The sequence below is a fragment of the Dioscorea cayenensis genome, chromosome 8 (assembly GCF_009730915.1).
Source record: "Dioscorea cayenensis subsp. rotundata cultivar TDr96_F1 chromosome 8, TDr96_F1_v2_PseudoChromosome.rev07_lg8_w22 25.fasta, whole genome shotgun sequence".
NCBI classification, from domain to species: Eukaryota; Viridiplantae; Streptophyta; class Magnoliopsida; order Dioscoreales; family Dioscoreaceae; genus Dioscorea; species Dioscorea cayenensis.
This window is the reverse complement of record NC_052478.1, coordinates 6,761,505-6,777,562: the sequence shown is the minus strand read 5'-3', so window position 1 is coordinate 6,777,562 and position 16,058 is coordinate 6,761,505. Positions and strand designations below refer to the sequence as shown.

The 16,058-nt window shown below is 36.5% G+C and overlaps 1 protein-coding gene and 1 long non-coding RNA gene across 6 annotated transcripts; one reads left to right on the top strand and one right to left on the bottom strand.

Moving 5' to 3' along the window:
• The first annotated feature begins 4,196 nt into the window (after nucleotides 1-4,196).
• On the top strand, nucleotides 4,197-6,263 carry LOC120267818. 4 transcript variants are annotated; one of them, XR_005538591.1, is made up of 6 exons: nucleotides 4,197-4,376; nucleotides 5,138-5,179; nucleotides 5,265-5,335; nucleotides 5,477-5,553; nucleotides 5,962-6,006; nucleotides 6,140-6,263. It is a non-coding gene; the product is annotated as an uncharacterized LOC120267818 (long non-coding RNA). The 4 variants fall into 4 exon arrangements; XR_005538593.1 differs by lacking the exon at nucleotides 4,197-4,376 and adding an exon at nucleotides 4,383-4,510; XR_005538592.1 differs by lacking the exon at nucleotides 5,265-5,335.
• A 5,805-nt stretch (nucleotides 6,264-12,068) lies between these two features.
• On the bottom strand, nucleotides 12,069-14,589 carry LOC120266661 (GDSL esterase/lipase 7-like). Of its 2 annotated transcripts, none has more exons than XM_039274300.1 (5): nucleotides 14,284-14,589; nucleotides 14,059-14,190; nucleotides 13,104-13,352; nucleotides 12,735-12,990; nucleotides 12,069-12,607 (listed from the first exon to the last, which is right to left on the bottom strand). In XM_039274300.1, exons 1-5 carry the CDS (start codon nucleotides 14,398-14,400, stop codon nucleotides 12,387-12,389), a joined length of 975 nt encoding a protein of 324 aa, XP_039130234.1. In that variant the 5' UTR covers nucleotides 14,401-14,589; the 3' UTR covers nucleotides 12,069-12,386. The 2 variants fall into 2 exon arrangements, with proteins under 2 accessions (XP_039130234.1, XP_039130233.1); XM_039274299.1 differs by having other exon boundaries at nucleotides 14,059-14,186.
• Between the last annotated feature and the right edge of the window lie 1,469 nt (nucleotides 14,590-16,058).

The following is a 16,058-nucleotide window of genomic DNA, read 5'->3' as shown; positions in this document are numbered from 1 at the left end:
CATCCTATCATACAAAGAACCGTCTTCTTTCTCAGGCTCCCTTGACTGGTCACTTCCTAATTTTCCTGCCACTATATATGGAAACATTACATTCCCCCCCTTAAAATCGACCTTGTCCCCAAGGTCCAAGTGTGGGTAGTGTTGTTGCAAGGGTTGGAGGTCTTCCCACGAATTGTCATCATCAGTGAGGCCCTCCCATTTGACAAGGACCTGTTGAACCCAATGGTTGCTTCTTTTGATTTCTCTGTATTGCAGGAGTTGGGTGGGTTGCAAAATAGGGCCTTTCTCTGTTGTAACAAGTGGAATTGGAATATGTGTCTTTGAGTGATCACCATGGCATGGTTTTAAGAGTGATACGTGGAATACTGGGTGAATACGGGCTTCGATTGGCAATTTGAGTTTATACGCGACTAGGCTAACGCGTTGTATCACTTCAAAGGGATCAAAGTATCGCATCGCTATCTTGGTGTGGCGGCGAAGTGCCAGCGAATGCTGTTTAAATGGCTGTAGCTTGACATAAACCCAAGCACCCACGTTATAGTTGACTTCTTGCCGTTTGGTATCGGCGAAGTGCTTCATTCGTGCCTGAGCCTTGGCGAGATTGGTTTTGCGGTGGTGCAGGATTTGGTCCCGCTGTTGTAGTAGTGTAGCAATGGCTGGGGGGTCATTGTCATTGGGTGAGTATGGTAGCAACTGGGGAGGATCTCAGCCGTACACAACCTTGAATGGTGACAAACCAGTGCTAGTATGGGTGGCGGTGTTATACCAAAACTCGGCCCATGGTAACATGTCAACCCACAGCTTGGGATTTGTAGATGCAAAGCAACGCATATATTGTTCGAGACATTTATTTAATGCCTCGGTTTGTCCATCTGACTGAGGATGGTAGGCCGTGGACATTGCAAGATTAGTACCCATGCACTTGAAGAGGTATTGCCAAAAACGACTTGTGAAAGCTTTGTCGCGATCACTCATGATGGATTTCGGTATTCCATGGAGTTTGGCAATATGAGCAATAAAATTTCAGCCACAGTAGTGCTAGAAAAATCCTCCTTCATTGGAATGAAGTGTCCGTATTTGGAAAGTCGGTCGACGACGACATAGATGACAGAATAACTCTTGGACTTGGGAAGACCAACAATAAAATCCATTGAGATTTCTTCCCAGATTTGTTGAGGCACCGGAAGAGGTTGGAGGAGCCCACCCGGGTGTGAATGAGATTCCTTCACCTGTTGGCATATACTGTAGGAACGGACAAAATCATTAACTGCTTTGCGCATGTTGGGCCAGGAGAATTGTTGAGCTAGTCGCGCATATGTGCGTATGGTGCCTGCATGTCCGCCCATATGGGTTGAATGGTATTCATATAAGAGTTGCTCCCGAATGATCTTGTTGTCTGGAACATATATTTTGCCGTTGCACCAGAGAAGATCATGGCGCCAAGAGTACTTGGGGTGGACTTGGCAACCAGTTTGTAATTGTTGGATGAGTTGGGCAATCATCGGATCTTCCCGCTGGAGAGACCTTATTTGTTGTAAAAGCAAGCAGTGAGTGGTGGATGATGTGAGAGTGCAGCATCTGGATAATGCGTCGGCAGCCAGGTTATCTTTGCCGGGACAATATTCAATGGTGAAATCAAACCCTAAGAGCTTGGGCAACCACTTTTGTTGTTCTGGCGTTTGTATGGCCTGGTTGGTGAGGTGGCGGAGAGCTTGTTAGTCGGTCCGCACAATGAACTTGTGGCTGATAAGGTAGTGCCGGAATTTCTAAACTGCATCCGTAAGAGCATACAATTCATGAACATATGCTGACTGTTTCTCCATGCTGACTGAGTACAGCACCGATGCCGGAACCGGATGCATCAGTCTCAATGACAAATGGTTTCGAAAAGTCTGGTAGCCGAAGGATTGGTGCCGATGTTATTGGCAGCTTAAGAGTGTGAAATGCTGCGTCGGCCTGAGAATTCCATTGGAAGTTGTCGCGCTTTAAAAGGTCCGTTAATGGACGCGCCAAATGAGCGTATTGCTTGATGAACCGGCGATAGTAGCCGCTCGGGCCTAGAAAGCCGCGAAGCTGCTTGACGTTGGAGGGAGTTGGCCATTGTAAGATGGCATCAACTTTAATTTTATCCATATGGACCCCATTGGCTGAGACGATATGGCCCAAATATTCAACTTCTTGTAGGCCGAACATGCATTTTGAAAGCTTGGCAAATAGTTTGTGTTTGTGGAGAGTAGAAAGAACCTCTTCAAGGTCCTGCAGATGTTTAGTCCAAGAAGGACTGTAAATAAGGATATCATTAAAGAAGACATGGACATACCTTCTGAAGGCTGTTTGAAATATAGAGTTCATGAGGGATTGGAATGTTGTTGGCGCATTGGATAAGCCAAAGGGCATCACGAGCCATTGGAAGTGGACGTGATGTGTTCGGAATGCAGTTTTGTGCTTGTCGTCGGGGTGCAAAAGGATTTGGTGGTAGCCGGACCGAAGGTCCAACTTGGAAAGTAAGCAGCACCATGCAACTCGTCCAACAGTTCATCCACTGTTGGGATTGGAAAGGCGTCCTTAATGGTGATGGCGTTGAGAGCTCGATAGTCGGTGCAGAACCGCCATGTACCATCTTTCTTCTTCACCAGTAAGACAGGGGAAGAGAAGGGGTTGGTGCTGTGTTCAATCAAGCCAGACTGCAGCATTTCCTTTACCATTCTTTCGATCTCTGACTTGTGATTGTGAGGGTAGCGGTATGGACGAACCTTGACTGGTGATGTGTTAGGGACGAGTTGGATTCTGTGGTTGCAGGTTCGGGATGGTGGGAGTTCTGTGGGTATGGTGAAAATATGCTTGTATTGGTGAAGCAGGTGTTGGATATCAGAAGATATGGAGGGTGGTAATGCGAGCTGTATGTCAGTAGGTGGGGAGGTGTATGTGTCCTGTTGGTGTGACATGGTTGATGGCCCAGTGTCCTCTATTGGGGTGAGAGTAAAGCAAGCTGCAATGGCATTAATGGACTGCATTCTTTGAAGTTGGTTAAGAGACATGTGGAGAGGTTGGTATTGGTGAATACCATGCAATGTTATGAGATTGCTCTGGTGGGTGAAGTGTATGGTGCGCGTACTGTAGTCAGCAATGTGAGGTCCGAGCATGGCTAACCATGCGGCGCCCAAGATAATTTCTGCACCTTTGACAGGTAGTAGGTAAGCAATGAATTCTAGATCATGTTTCTGAACAGTGACGTGAAGGTGTTCCACACGTCCTTCGACCTCCAAGCTCTGGCCATTGCCGATGAGAACCCGGAAAGATGGTGCCGGAAGGACTTCCAACCGTAAGAAGTGTGCGAGCCTGGGTTGGATGAAACTTTCATCGCTGCCGCCATCAAGGAGGATGTGCACTTGCTTGCCATGGAGGTTGCCCATGAATCTCATGGTGCCTGTAGATGCCATACTATGCATTGCATTGAGCGATAAACTATGAAGTGATCGCTCGAGTTCCTCTGTGTTATCAGGCTCCAGCAGAATGGGAAGCTCCGATTCTTCATTGTGTTGATCATCCCATGAGAGTAGTAATAGCCTTTTATTGGGACATTTGTGTTGAGGAGAGTACTTTTCATCACAATTAAAACAAAGGCCTTTAGCCTTTCGTATCTGCATTTCAGTAAAAGAGATTCTTTTTGACGGGCTTTGATGTTGTGGTTTGATGGTGTTGTCAGTTGGTGGATGGATGGTTGGGGCTGGAAGCTGTGGAAGCATTGGTCTGCTGATCATTGGTAATGGTGTGGAGGTTCTTTGTGATGATATGTATGTGTCTGCAGAGTTGTTTTGGCTGGTACCTTGGTGTGGGGAAAGGTATTTGTATTCAAAAAGTTTAGCCAACCGAACTGCTTGGGAGATTGAGTCGGGTTGCCATGGAATCACCTCTCGTTGGATGTCATGATGGAGACCACTGATGAAGCAGTCTAAAAGTGCTGCTTGTGATAACCCTTCCACTCTGTTGGCAAGGAATGTGAAAGAGGAATAATATTGGGACACCGTTCCCGTTTGCCGAAGTTTAAAGAGTGCATACCTTGGACACTCGAATAAGGAGGGTCCGTAAGTAGCTTCTACAGCACTAGCAAATGAGGCCCATGTTGAAAACACACCTGATTTTTGGAGCATTTGGAACCAAGGAATGGTCTCTCCATCCAGATGGATAGATGCCACTTTGCCAGTAAGCACACTGAATACATCTCTGCCGAGCTGTGAGATTCACAGACTTTTGGTCTGTGTTTTTCTTTGTTTTATTAGGAGTTTAACCATTTCAACCATATTTGTAAGAGAAGGTTACGTTGGAGGGAACTTTGCTAGATTTTGAGGACAACTAAGCAAAATAGCAAGGAGCCGGTGAGTTTATAGTTCTTTTTAATTTTTTGCTTCGCCTGCCAAAACCCTTTTTTCCTTCGCTTGCCTCCCTTTTTCTTTCATCACCTCTGGCAACGCTTGAAGCTCCCTGCTCCCCATATTTCATCACCACTCTAGTAAGATTCTCTATGCTTGTTTTAGGGCTTCTTGCCATTATTTTGATGAAGAAGTAGTGTTTTCTTTAGTTAATTTGATTTTATGTTGAGGTTGTTGTCTTTAAATTTGAATGGGTTGTGTTTTAATTGAGGTGTTGATTTTGATTTTGATTAATTTGGTCAATTGTCTTGTTTAAAACCATTATTTGTTGTTCGCCAAGTTTTTTTATTTTGTGCAATAATTTTAGTCAATACGTAGAAATGCACAAGCACATATATCTTCATTCTTTGTCGTTCGCCAAGATTTAAATCTTTGTTTTATTAGCTTAACCTCAGAAACTAATGATTTTGCTTTAAATCTTTGTTTAATTAGCTTTTAATATTTTAAGAGTTGGATTCACTCTAAAGAAAGACATATCTTTCTATACAGATATGTCACATTATTCCAAGTTTTTGATCATTTAATCACTTAACAACTATTTGTTATTCAAATTGTTTTCAAGAAGAACAAATAATTAATGGAACTGTTAAACAAAAAGTAATAAATGTAGTTAACCTCTTCATAATGTCCTCATTTGTGTATATTTCTTAATTTTTCTTTTCTGTTTATACTTCAAATTTGTGCATTAACTATTTGTCTTGACGAAGGGAATGCAACTCCTAGAGGTCAATAAGAGGTTGAAAGCAAAGGTTAGTTTTAAGCATTCATTTCTAGTTTCTTTTATTTGTTATACAATGAGCATGTCTCTATATATGCATTTTTATAATCAAACAGTTGGAGGAGATGCAGATGATTGAGAAGCTAGAATGGAGGTTTATGGAGAATTACAAATGATCATCTATTGAGTTCAGTCATTTGCTTTACTTTGTTTATCTATTTTTTTTTTAGGAAGCTTACTATGATTCAAATGCAAAGGCTTCATATTTACTTTGCTTCAAAATTGCTTTACTTTTCTTGTGATATAATGCATTGATTTGGTTTTCTAGGAGAATACCCTTTGCTGTAGAGACTTTGAGCTTGTCTCTTCGAAAAATTGCTGATTTTGTCATAGTGCCGCACTTTGGTAAGTTTTTTTTCTCACAACAAGGATCGATTTGGACTTTCAATTGGATTGTGCGACTGAGATTATTGTATTGTATGGATATGAATTTTGTATTGGTTGATTTGGCTTGTTTTTTTTTTTAAACTATCATATATTTACACTCGCGAGAAGTTTTAAGGTTAATTTTGCTATTTATTGGTTTAGTTGCTCGGATGAAACAAACTAATAAACTTTTAGATTTATAAATAGGAGCATATAATGGAGCTTCTTGCATTAAATAACATGAGTTTCAGATTTTGTTTTCAACTTGTTATTGATATTATATATGTGATTAATGCTCACTTTGGTGGACTTTCTATTGGTTATATGTTTTATTTGGTGAAGTTATTTTTGTCTAGTTATTTGTTCATTACATTTCCTGTGTTATAGGTCGTTTCTTCATAATGATCGCACTCCAATTTTTGGAAATAAAAGGTCAGTATGCTAGGCTAGTAGAATAGTTCCTATCTTATCTTCCTTTCTTTCTTTTATTTTTATTCATGATAGTATTGTATTAAAGCCACTGAGGTTTTGGTATAAATTTGGGATTCCATTTTCTTCTTTGCAGGCTTACTTAACTAGTTCTCATGAAGTTGTGGCTGGAAACTATTTCAAACATTGAGTTGGAACAATGTGACTATTTTGATAATTATATGATCTTAGCTTATTTTTGTCTATATTTGTAAATTTAACTCAATCACTAGATTTATAAATTTAACTTTGTTGTAGTTGTTCTTGAATTATTAATAAATTTATTATTATTTTTGATTTGAATTGAATGTAATTCTTTGGTATTTGATAAAAGGTTCATAATTTTTATTATTGTAATGAAAAAATAAATTATCACTAATAAATAAAAAATTAAAATAATAAAAAATTTAATTGCAATCTGCGGGGGTTGAAATTCCCATAAAATGGCAAATCAATAAACAAAATTAAAATAATAAAAAATTGTGGCTACTGTAAAATACATGTGCATTGTATTTGGTGACTGTTTTAAAATTGCCGCCAAATGCAACCTTAAACTACCAAATACAACGCCATTATTTGCGACAATTTTTCAACTGGTACATAAAATATTTAGCAGCGGTTATAACCACCTTTATATGACTTAAAAACCACCGCAAACAACCTATTTTTTTGTAGTAACACTTCTAGCACATTGAGTGACTTGGCATATAACTCGTGTTGGATTTGGAATAATTGTGGACCATTAGATTGGCCAAACCTCTCCTCCAATTCTTCCCAAATTTCACTAGCTAGCCTCCTTCGTGTATAGATAACACTATCAAGAATTCCTTTGGTTAAAGAAGTCAAGATCCAAGATATGACCATGTTATTACATTTTTTCCCAATCTTGGTATTCATCTGAATCCAGATATGGTTTCTTACGGGTACCATTGATGAAACCCAATTTACTTCTAGTTGTTAAAGCTATTTCTATGGATCTCTTCCAAGATCCAAATCCTAACTCATTAAAGGGTTTAGAAACAAGAAACATGCCTAAACTGTCTGAAGATTGTAGAGAATAAACATCTGAAGCTTTATTACTACCAGCAGCCATGATTCAGGAAACAAGGAAGCAAAATGCAGTAAAATTTCAAAAGAAAAGAATAATCAGCTCCAAGAAAAGATCAGTAAATTACCCTTTTAGCTCTGATACCATGTGAGAAAACTTTAGAAATGTAAAAAAACTCAATGATTCCGTCTTCTCTGCAGAAATCCAACCTTCAAGTCAAACAACAGAATCAGATTAACATCAGCCTTGAAGATCTCAAACTTCTGAGCTGAAACAATGGAGAATTAAAGAAGAGATGAAGATGAAATCTATGAGAGATCAAGAGTAAGAGAACAAGAGAGAATGGAGAGAAAAAGCATATGTAAATCTTATTGAATGAAAATGAGAAAAAGGTTAAAATGAATACAATGATGTTGCCTTTTATATACTAGCATCTCAGTAACACTTTTTGCTAGCTAGATGCACGTTGGACTGAAAGTAACAAACTCTAGCAAACTCTAACAAACTTTAGTCATGTGCCTATCGTGTTCATTAATAACACTGGACAACATCAAAGTTTTTGAAGATTAAAACTGAAGAATGAAAAGAGAACTTCTCTTCTCTTCTTTTATTTTGATAAATTTAACTTCCATCACAAACTTGTTCTGTGGGCATATATATATATATATAAACATTTATATATTAATTAAATAATTTGTAAATAATATTAATATGTATATGAGAGAGAAAGAGAGAGCAAAAATAGGGGTAAAAATCTTGAGAGGTCAACAAACTATACCCATGTTTCACTTTGGATACCAAACTTTAATTTGTATCTTTTTTATCACTTTACTTTGATTTGATTTTAACGAGAGGATATTCGATGGATTTCAGTGAGAAATGTCAAATGTGAACACTAAATAAGTCATGTGGAGAGCATTTGACACGTCATATGTTGATGTGGACTAGCATTGTCACTCCCAAAGGCCACATCATTCATCCAAGTGCCATTAAATTTATGTTGACATGACTTTTAGAGTAGTGTAGCTAGTTCACATCAACATATGACATGCCCAAATATCTCCACGTGGCTTATCCGGTGTCTACATTAGATATTTCTCACCAAAATCCATCGGTTACTCTTCTGTTGAAATCAAATTGAAATAGGATGACCAAAAAGATATAAATTGAAATTTGATATCCAAATTGAAATATGAGTATAGTTTGGTTACCTCTCAAGAGTTTTACCAGCAAATATAAGTTGGATGGGGTTTGGGGTTATTATAATATTTTTTTGTGGGGGAGTAGCATCCAACAGCTATCGCGATGCATCCAGTTATACTCGATGTCTAAGAATGCCCCTGAAAACACAACCTTTTTATATATAAACATTTATAAACATACATCCTTATAGAAGTTGATATTTTGATATATATATATATATGTGTGTGTGTGTGTGTGTGTGTGTGTGTAAAATGCAAATATTTATATATTTTCACAATAAATATATAAATATACTCATGTAAGAAAGAATCTTGGTGTACATATATACCTCCACAAAAATTTTATATATATATATGCCTCTATGAAAGTGCCTATTTGCTTATATCATCTGTTAAGTTTGACGACATGGATTGGTATTATGTGATAAGCCAAGAGGTGACATGGCAAAAGAGAGATGATGTAGCAATGATGACATGGCAAAAAGAAGGAGTGACTAGGATGATGATATGGCTAAAGCTTGGTGTCATGGCATATGAAGATATGAGGCTTAGAAGATCATGTTTGGAGACTATGTTTAGTGGAATTCCTCTCAGTGATCCATGTGATGATTAACAAATTTTGAAAAGCGCATCAAGTTAAAAAGATCTCTTTAAGAAGGACAAGTTTTATTTTAGGAATGTTTATTTATCTTTTGTAAGATCTGGGATGATAAATCATATCCTTCGTAAAGCACTTTTTAGAAAAAATCTATCTTAAAAAGAGTGAGAGGAATGTTCTATTGTTGGCAAGAATAAAAATCATCATCAAGATTGCATGAAACTTAGTTTGGTGTGAAGCGATTTGAAGACACAAACTAAGTTAGGCAAGGGGAAGCCAATGTGACTATCAAGACCATATTTTGCAACACAATTTGGAGAAAGATCTAAGAGCTAATTATGGGAGGAGCTATTAAAGGAGACAAATCATATATAGGAGATTGATTGAAGATTAGTTGGAGATTTAATTGACGATTTGAAGATCTAAGCATGGATGATTGGAGATCATCTTGAAGATATTGAAGGCTAAACTTGGATGAGATGAGATCAAGTTTAATAACAATATTTCCACGAGTCAAATGAAGATCATTTGGGAAGTCCAAACTTGGACAAAGTTTGGAAAGAAGATCGGGAGATCTTCGGTGACTATCTTTGGTGAGATGGTTGCATGTGCCTTAGTAGGCACGTTCCTCGGGAGAGGAGACCTACTGAAGTGATATGAGGAAGGAAGCGGCAGGAGGAGCTCAGGATGAGTTAACTGCTACGAAGCGGACTGAAGAAACCGGGAGGGTTGAAGGTGTCACAAGTTCGGGTGCAACTGGCTAGAACTTAGTCATGTTCAGTAAGGTGGGCAATGTTACAACTGAGTGTTGCAACATCTAACTTTGGAAGGTGTCCAAGTTAGGAAGCCGCGGAGAATTCTAAAAGAGGAAGGATCAAGTGGACGTAGGTACATCTATATAAGATATCATGCTTGAAGATTTAGGAGGAGCCACAAGTGAGAGACCCTTTGGTGAGGGTTGAGGAGAGTGGGCATCAAACAATCTTAAGAGGGTATTCTTTGTCTGGAGTGAGTAAGGGAATGTTGTACTTTTTATTCTATAACCTCTTTTAGTAGATTTTTTCTCCGGGCTTGGCCCCCCAAATATAGGCAAATTTGTGCCAAACTGGGTAACCAACTTATGTGTCTTCTTTCTCTTGATTGATTGTGTGTGTGTGTGTTTTATATTCTTGTGAGATTGAGTGATTCCCCTAAAAACACTAACCCACCGGAACTATCATCATCTTTGGCGTATATACACAATCTGATTTCTAAGGAGTATATGCATTCATATGGGAGTGTATGTCAATAGAAGTATATAATTGTATTTAATTTTAGTACTGATTTATACAAATATAAATTTTAATAAATGCATATACGCTTATACTATATTTGAGAGGGCTATAAATACGCAAAAATAAATTTTTTTAAATATAAAAATATAAACTTTTAGCGGGAGGTATTCTATGTATGATGTTATAATTTGGATGATTAAGCTATTTATTTATTTATTTAAAAAAATAGATAAACCACATTGCATTAAAAAAAGGAACAAGATACAACCCGATGAAACACCAACAAACAAATAGAGAGACATAACGACAAACAACTGAGACTGTCCACTAGGAGTGGAACAAGTACATTAAACTACTTGTGTTTTGAATTTTTTTTTTTTTTTTTATCTATATGCGATATTACCTCAAAATCACCAAAATTACAAAAACTAGTAACAAAGCAAGAGAATTTAGCTAATAATAATTAAAATAATCTCCTTTAAATTTAAGCAACAATTTGATTTAAAAATTTTAAAATAATTCCCACTCTAATAATAATTTTAAATAATTCACACTTCAATAATTGGCACTCTAATATTGATAATCAAAATATTAATAAAATAATTTAAAATAATTTCTATATTAATAATTAATAATAATAATTCTAATTTTAAATAATATTTTCTGTTTTAGTAATATTTTTTTTTTAAAAAAATTAGGTTAAAAGCTACAAATAAACTATTTAAATAATTATAAGAGAGATGAGGGGTTAAAATGTAAAAAAAATTAATTTAAAATGCTCAATCAACAGCTTAATCAACGTATGAGTACTGATTGAACACTAATGTGATGGTCATTAGGTCATTTTGATAATATTATAAAAAGTGAGGGCCAATTTGAGAAAAAGGGCAAAATAAAACCAAAAGTAGAAAAAATAAGCAAAGCTTCTTAGGCTGGCAGCTGTGTATAGTCATTCAACTATGGTGCCACTTACGGTTCGATTCTTAAAAGATATCAAACGACTCACCAATTACACAGAACTCTGTTCGGTGCATGCTCAGCGCGGATGTTAAGATTACCTATTATGGTTTTTGTTTTTGTTTTTGTTTTTGTTTTTTTTTTTAACACTAGGTTATGAACACCTTATTTAAAGTTTATAGTCACGGGCGTGCACCGATGTGTAGCGCATCCTCAAGCTCAATAATACTATACTCTCATTTTGCACATGTTCCAATTTTCGGTTTCCCCGAAACGAGAACTTTATGCAAGGGATCCGCCAGGTCATGACATTTTTCTTTTCTACACTACTCACAACTATGGAATTTAAAAATCAATATATTTATAATATATTTACTCATGATATTAATATGGCTCATTCATGAGCATCATGAGCAAAGGTAAGCATAGTGCCATTAGTAATGAGCTCTGACAAGCTTCACTGGAGTTTGGTGGAGAGATCTTAATTTCCAGCACTTTAACTTGCCAGTGCTTCTTGCAGGGAGAATTCCATTTATAAATCCTGCAAGTCCGGAAAGAGATTCACAGAGTGTGCAGAGTCTGAAGTTCATGGTCTCAAGGATTCCAATTCTCATGCTTTGATTCAATTGTGATCAGTTCTGTGTTTCTTACTTTCTGATTTCATTCACATATATGAGTACTTTGATAGGAAAGCTTGTACACAATGTCATGTCCTGCAATTGCATATTTCTGCATGAATTTCAGTAGCCATTCTTTTTTGTTATTGATCAGCCTCGTCCTGATTAATTTAGGAATCAATTCCAATAAGAATTTGAAGAATTTTGTATGAAATTGAGCATATATTATTTAAAATCTTCAGAAAAAAAAAACCAGTTTCGATTCTGTTTGAAGAACCGTCAGTGTGACAAGTCTAACTTATCTTTTTCCATTGCAGTAAAAACATCATATAAACATTCCAACATTAATGTTCTGGCTAGAAATATAGCCATGCATTAAATATTCTGCAGAAAAACTCAACAAACTTGCAGCACATTTACTCCCAAATTTATTATGCTAAACCACCCATTCTGTAATTTATTGACACCTCAAAACTTTGTAGCAATTTATATATAGGTACTAAACTTCAAACCTCCTATAAAAATACTATACTCTTTAATCAAGAATAATCATTCATATTCACTATACTTTTATTCTAACACATGCCATAAAATCCTATAACTCATAAGAACACAATTCAAGTTATTTTTTTTTCTGTTATTTTCAATTTATATCTGTGCCAATTGCCTCCCACTAATTGGATAGCAATCAGTAGCTGAAGGACTGTAACACCCTGCGGCGATGATCGCATTTGCTGCTTGACTTGGATGAAAAGAGTCCCAAAAAATGTATTGATTCCTGGCAGCACAAGGCACTTGCAATGGCAAGCAACTCAATTCCCCTCCATATCTTCCACTACCACAACAAGCTTGATTTTTCACTGTAAAGCCTGGAAAGATAATTAAAAAAATCAAACATCAACACACATGATAGTACTAGTTTCCAATCATTTACAAAAGTAAGTGCTTGACTTATGTTTTTCAGAAGTGCTTCTAATTCTTGACGCAGACACTTACCGTAGTCTGAAGGATTCTGTATCAAGTTGATGAATCTATCGTATATGTTTTGATACACAAAGAATGCGCCAGGGAAACTCGAGTTGAGACTAGGTAACATTGGAAAAAAACGGCTGTTAAATGCCATCACTATATCGTTCACCCTTTTGATGCATTCGCCGTCTGTGCTGTTATTCATTGAGAGCTGGCTTGGTATGCAACCTAGCGGCCCGATACCGACGATCAACATCTTCCTAACTCCCAATTGATACAAACTCTAAACCGAAACAATATGTAGAAACATCACTACAATGGATATATATATATATATATATAAGTGATGAGGATAATGACTAATTAGATGAATTCGATCGAATGTGTGATAATTACCGCGAGCTGCCTGGTGAATGCAGTGATGAGAAGATCGGCAAAACCTTCCGGTGAGTAAGTCTTGCTACTGGTGTAGTATTGAGGGAGAAGGTAGTTGTTGATGTAGTCATTGCTGCCAATGTTGATGATGAACAAGGAGTTTGCAATGAATTGAGCCAATGCATTTGGGTCTGCAATCAAGATGGGCAGTTGAAACTTCACTGTCTTCTCAAATAGTAATATTTGTCTATTGAATGAAATCCTGCTCCCCTGCCAACACACAGAACCAATTAATTCTCCCACTTCAATGCTTGTAAATGAAACAAAAATTAATTATAAGAGGATCTTTTCTTTTCCAGATCGAGGAAAAAACGCTAAACCCTAAACCCTAAATTTTCTTTTTAGTACTGATACTAGCAGCTACTTCATACTAATTAACCCCAAACCCTAATTAGCATTGTTACTTCACCCCAAGCTTAAACCCTCATTAGCATTACTACTTGACTCACATTATCCCTAAATATAAACTAATTTGCATTCCTACTTCATCCTAACCTTAAACCCTCATTTATTATCACTACTAACTCACCCTAACCCTAAACCCTTACCTCTTCACTCTAAAACTAAACCGTAATTATGGTTCTATTTCATCCTATCCATAAACCTTAATTAGCATATAACTACTTCATCCTAGCCATAAACCTTAATTAGCATATTACTACTTCACCTTAACCTTAAACTTTAAACCTTAAACATTAAACCGAAACCATAAACCATAATTAGCACTACTACTTCAACCTAACCCAAAACTATGCATAAACTCTAAATTAACCCAAAGCCAAAATCTAAAACCTAAACATATATAGTATGGAAGAGGTGGATAAATAAAGATCAAATCAATGAATTATATGATAAGAGGAGCTTCTCTTTGGACTGTCATTAAATACATATATAAGATAAGAATCATAGAAATTACATAGTGTCTTCCAGTCTCATCAAGGATGCCAGCAGCAGCAGAGGCATAATTAACACCTCTTACAATTTCCTTCGACAGTGACTGAAGACTCAAGTATGGAGGAGGGAAAGGCAAGCCAAGCCACCTTGCTGCCTTTCAAGAAACAAGAAATGAAGTCTAAATAGAAGCCATGAAATTAACCAAGCTTATAAACTTAAACTCATTTTAGAGGTTCAATTTCTTTACCGCCGTAGTCAGTGACAGTGAGGCCATCACAAAACCGGCCGGTCGGAACACCGAGGTCGATGCCGTAGGGGAAGTAGTTTGCTTTGGCAATGGAAGGCAAGTAGTTATTGTTTCCATTATCTATCAATGAGTCTCCAAAGATGAATATGGCTGGTGATTGAGCACTGTGTGAAACTGAAGAGAAGATAGCCAGAAACATTATGAGTTTGATTTGGATATGATCAAGGAGATGATGTACGTCAAGATGGAGTTCAACTCCTCCATTTTTGGCCTCCATTATCTCCATATTGAAGGTTTGTTGCAGAGTGAGAGGAGAGTGTAGTGTGTGTGCTACTACTTGTAGTGTTTTGGACTTTGCATAATAGACGTTGAAGTGTAAAACATTGCATGTGGTCATAATGTTTGTTACCGTTTGAGTGGAATGCAGGTGGCAAGACTGTGGCCATTGATTCTCTACTTTGAGTTAGATGCATTAATGGTTACTGTGGGGAAATATTGATAGAAAAGGGGGCTTCCCTAAAGCTATGATCTTGGTTAGAGTGGTACATGGATGGTAGTAGTAGTAGTAGTAGCAGTAGTAGTACTAGTACTAGTAGAGTTGTTAAATGAAGTCTCACAAGTTAAGTAATTGATTAGTTCCCTAAAGCTATGATCTTGGTTGGAGTGGTACGTACATGGATGTAATATTTAGGAGTAGTAGAGTTGTTAATGGAAGTCTTACTAAGTAAATAATTAATTCTGAAGTAGTTTCATGTGGAGTTTTCATTTAATAATCAACGTGTAATTTATCTAGAAAAAAAAATTGTCATATTTGATTACTTGACTTGGTTTAAATGCATGTCAATCGTTGGGCTATAGCTATTTAATTTAGTGAATCTTAATTTGTGTTTTAATATTTGAAAATTAGGGAGTTATTTTATTTTTAATAGACAGTGGATTATAATCAGACAATAGCATTTATAAAATATAAGCTAACATTGAGCTACTCAATAGTTAATGTATTCGTTTTAATATGAAAAGTTAGAGATTCAATTCCCACATAATTCCCACCTAATGTATAGTAAATAGAGTCTCTTGTGCAAGTCGTGTAGGGTCTCCCATACATAGAGTGAAGACAAGTGATATAATTAAGTTAGGTCCACATATATATATATATATATATATATGTTTTATACTGACTTGTCTATTTTATAAATAAATAAATTTATAAATATTAATGAGGATTATTTTTAACTTCATTCTTTATTTGAATTTATTCTTAATAAATTAGAGAGTGGTAAGATATGCTATTTATTAACTTCCATAAATAAATTAGAGCATGGTTTTCATGAACCATCATTGACTACCATGCATTCATATGCAAATGGGTGTAAATGTGTTTCCCAACCCAATTCTTTAAATGTGAGTCCTGTTGGGTGACAACCTACATATGTGGAGTCAAAACATACGTGTCAAAATAATAAATCCTCATTTAAAGTGAGATATGTGATGCATGGTAGGGAACCTTAATTATTTCACAGTTACACCAGCTAGATGGTGACCAAATATTTCATAGTTATTGAGGAGCATATAATGCACAACTACATTTAACAGGAGGCAAATTGGCATGCTGAAATTAGGGAGAATTGGGTTGACTATACTATGTAGAAACTTTGAGGGGGTGTTTGTGTTAGTAAAAATCGATCTAATCAAATTAGGGTTAGAAAAATCTTTCTAATCAAATTAGGACTATCAATTACAATTAATTGATATTTAATCAACAATTGATTAATTAT

Bases quoted from the DNA above. Each gene is read 5' to 3' on its own strand.
- LOC120266661 (XM_039274299.1), bottom strand. From the start codon at position 14,569: ATGGAGATAATGGAGGCCAAAAATGGAGGAGTTGAACTCCATCTTGAC. The intron at 12,991-13,103 runs GTAATTATCACA...GTTTCGGTTTAG, and splicing joins CATTCACCAGGCAGCTCGCG to AGTTTGTATCAATTGGGAGT. The intron at 12,608-12,734 runs GTAAGTGTCTGC...TTATCTTTCCAG, and splicing joins ACAGAATCCTTCAGACTACG to GCTTTACAGTGAAAAATCAA.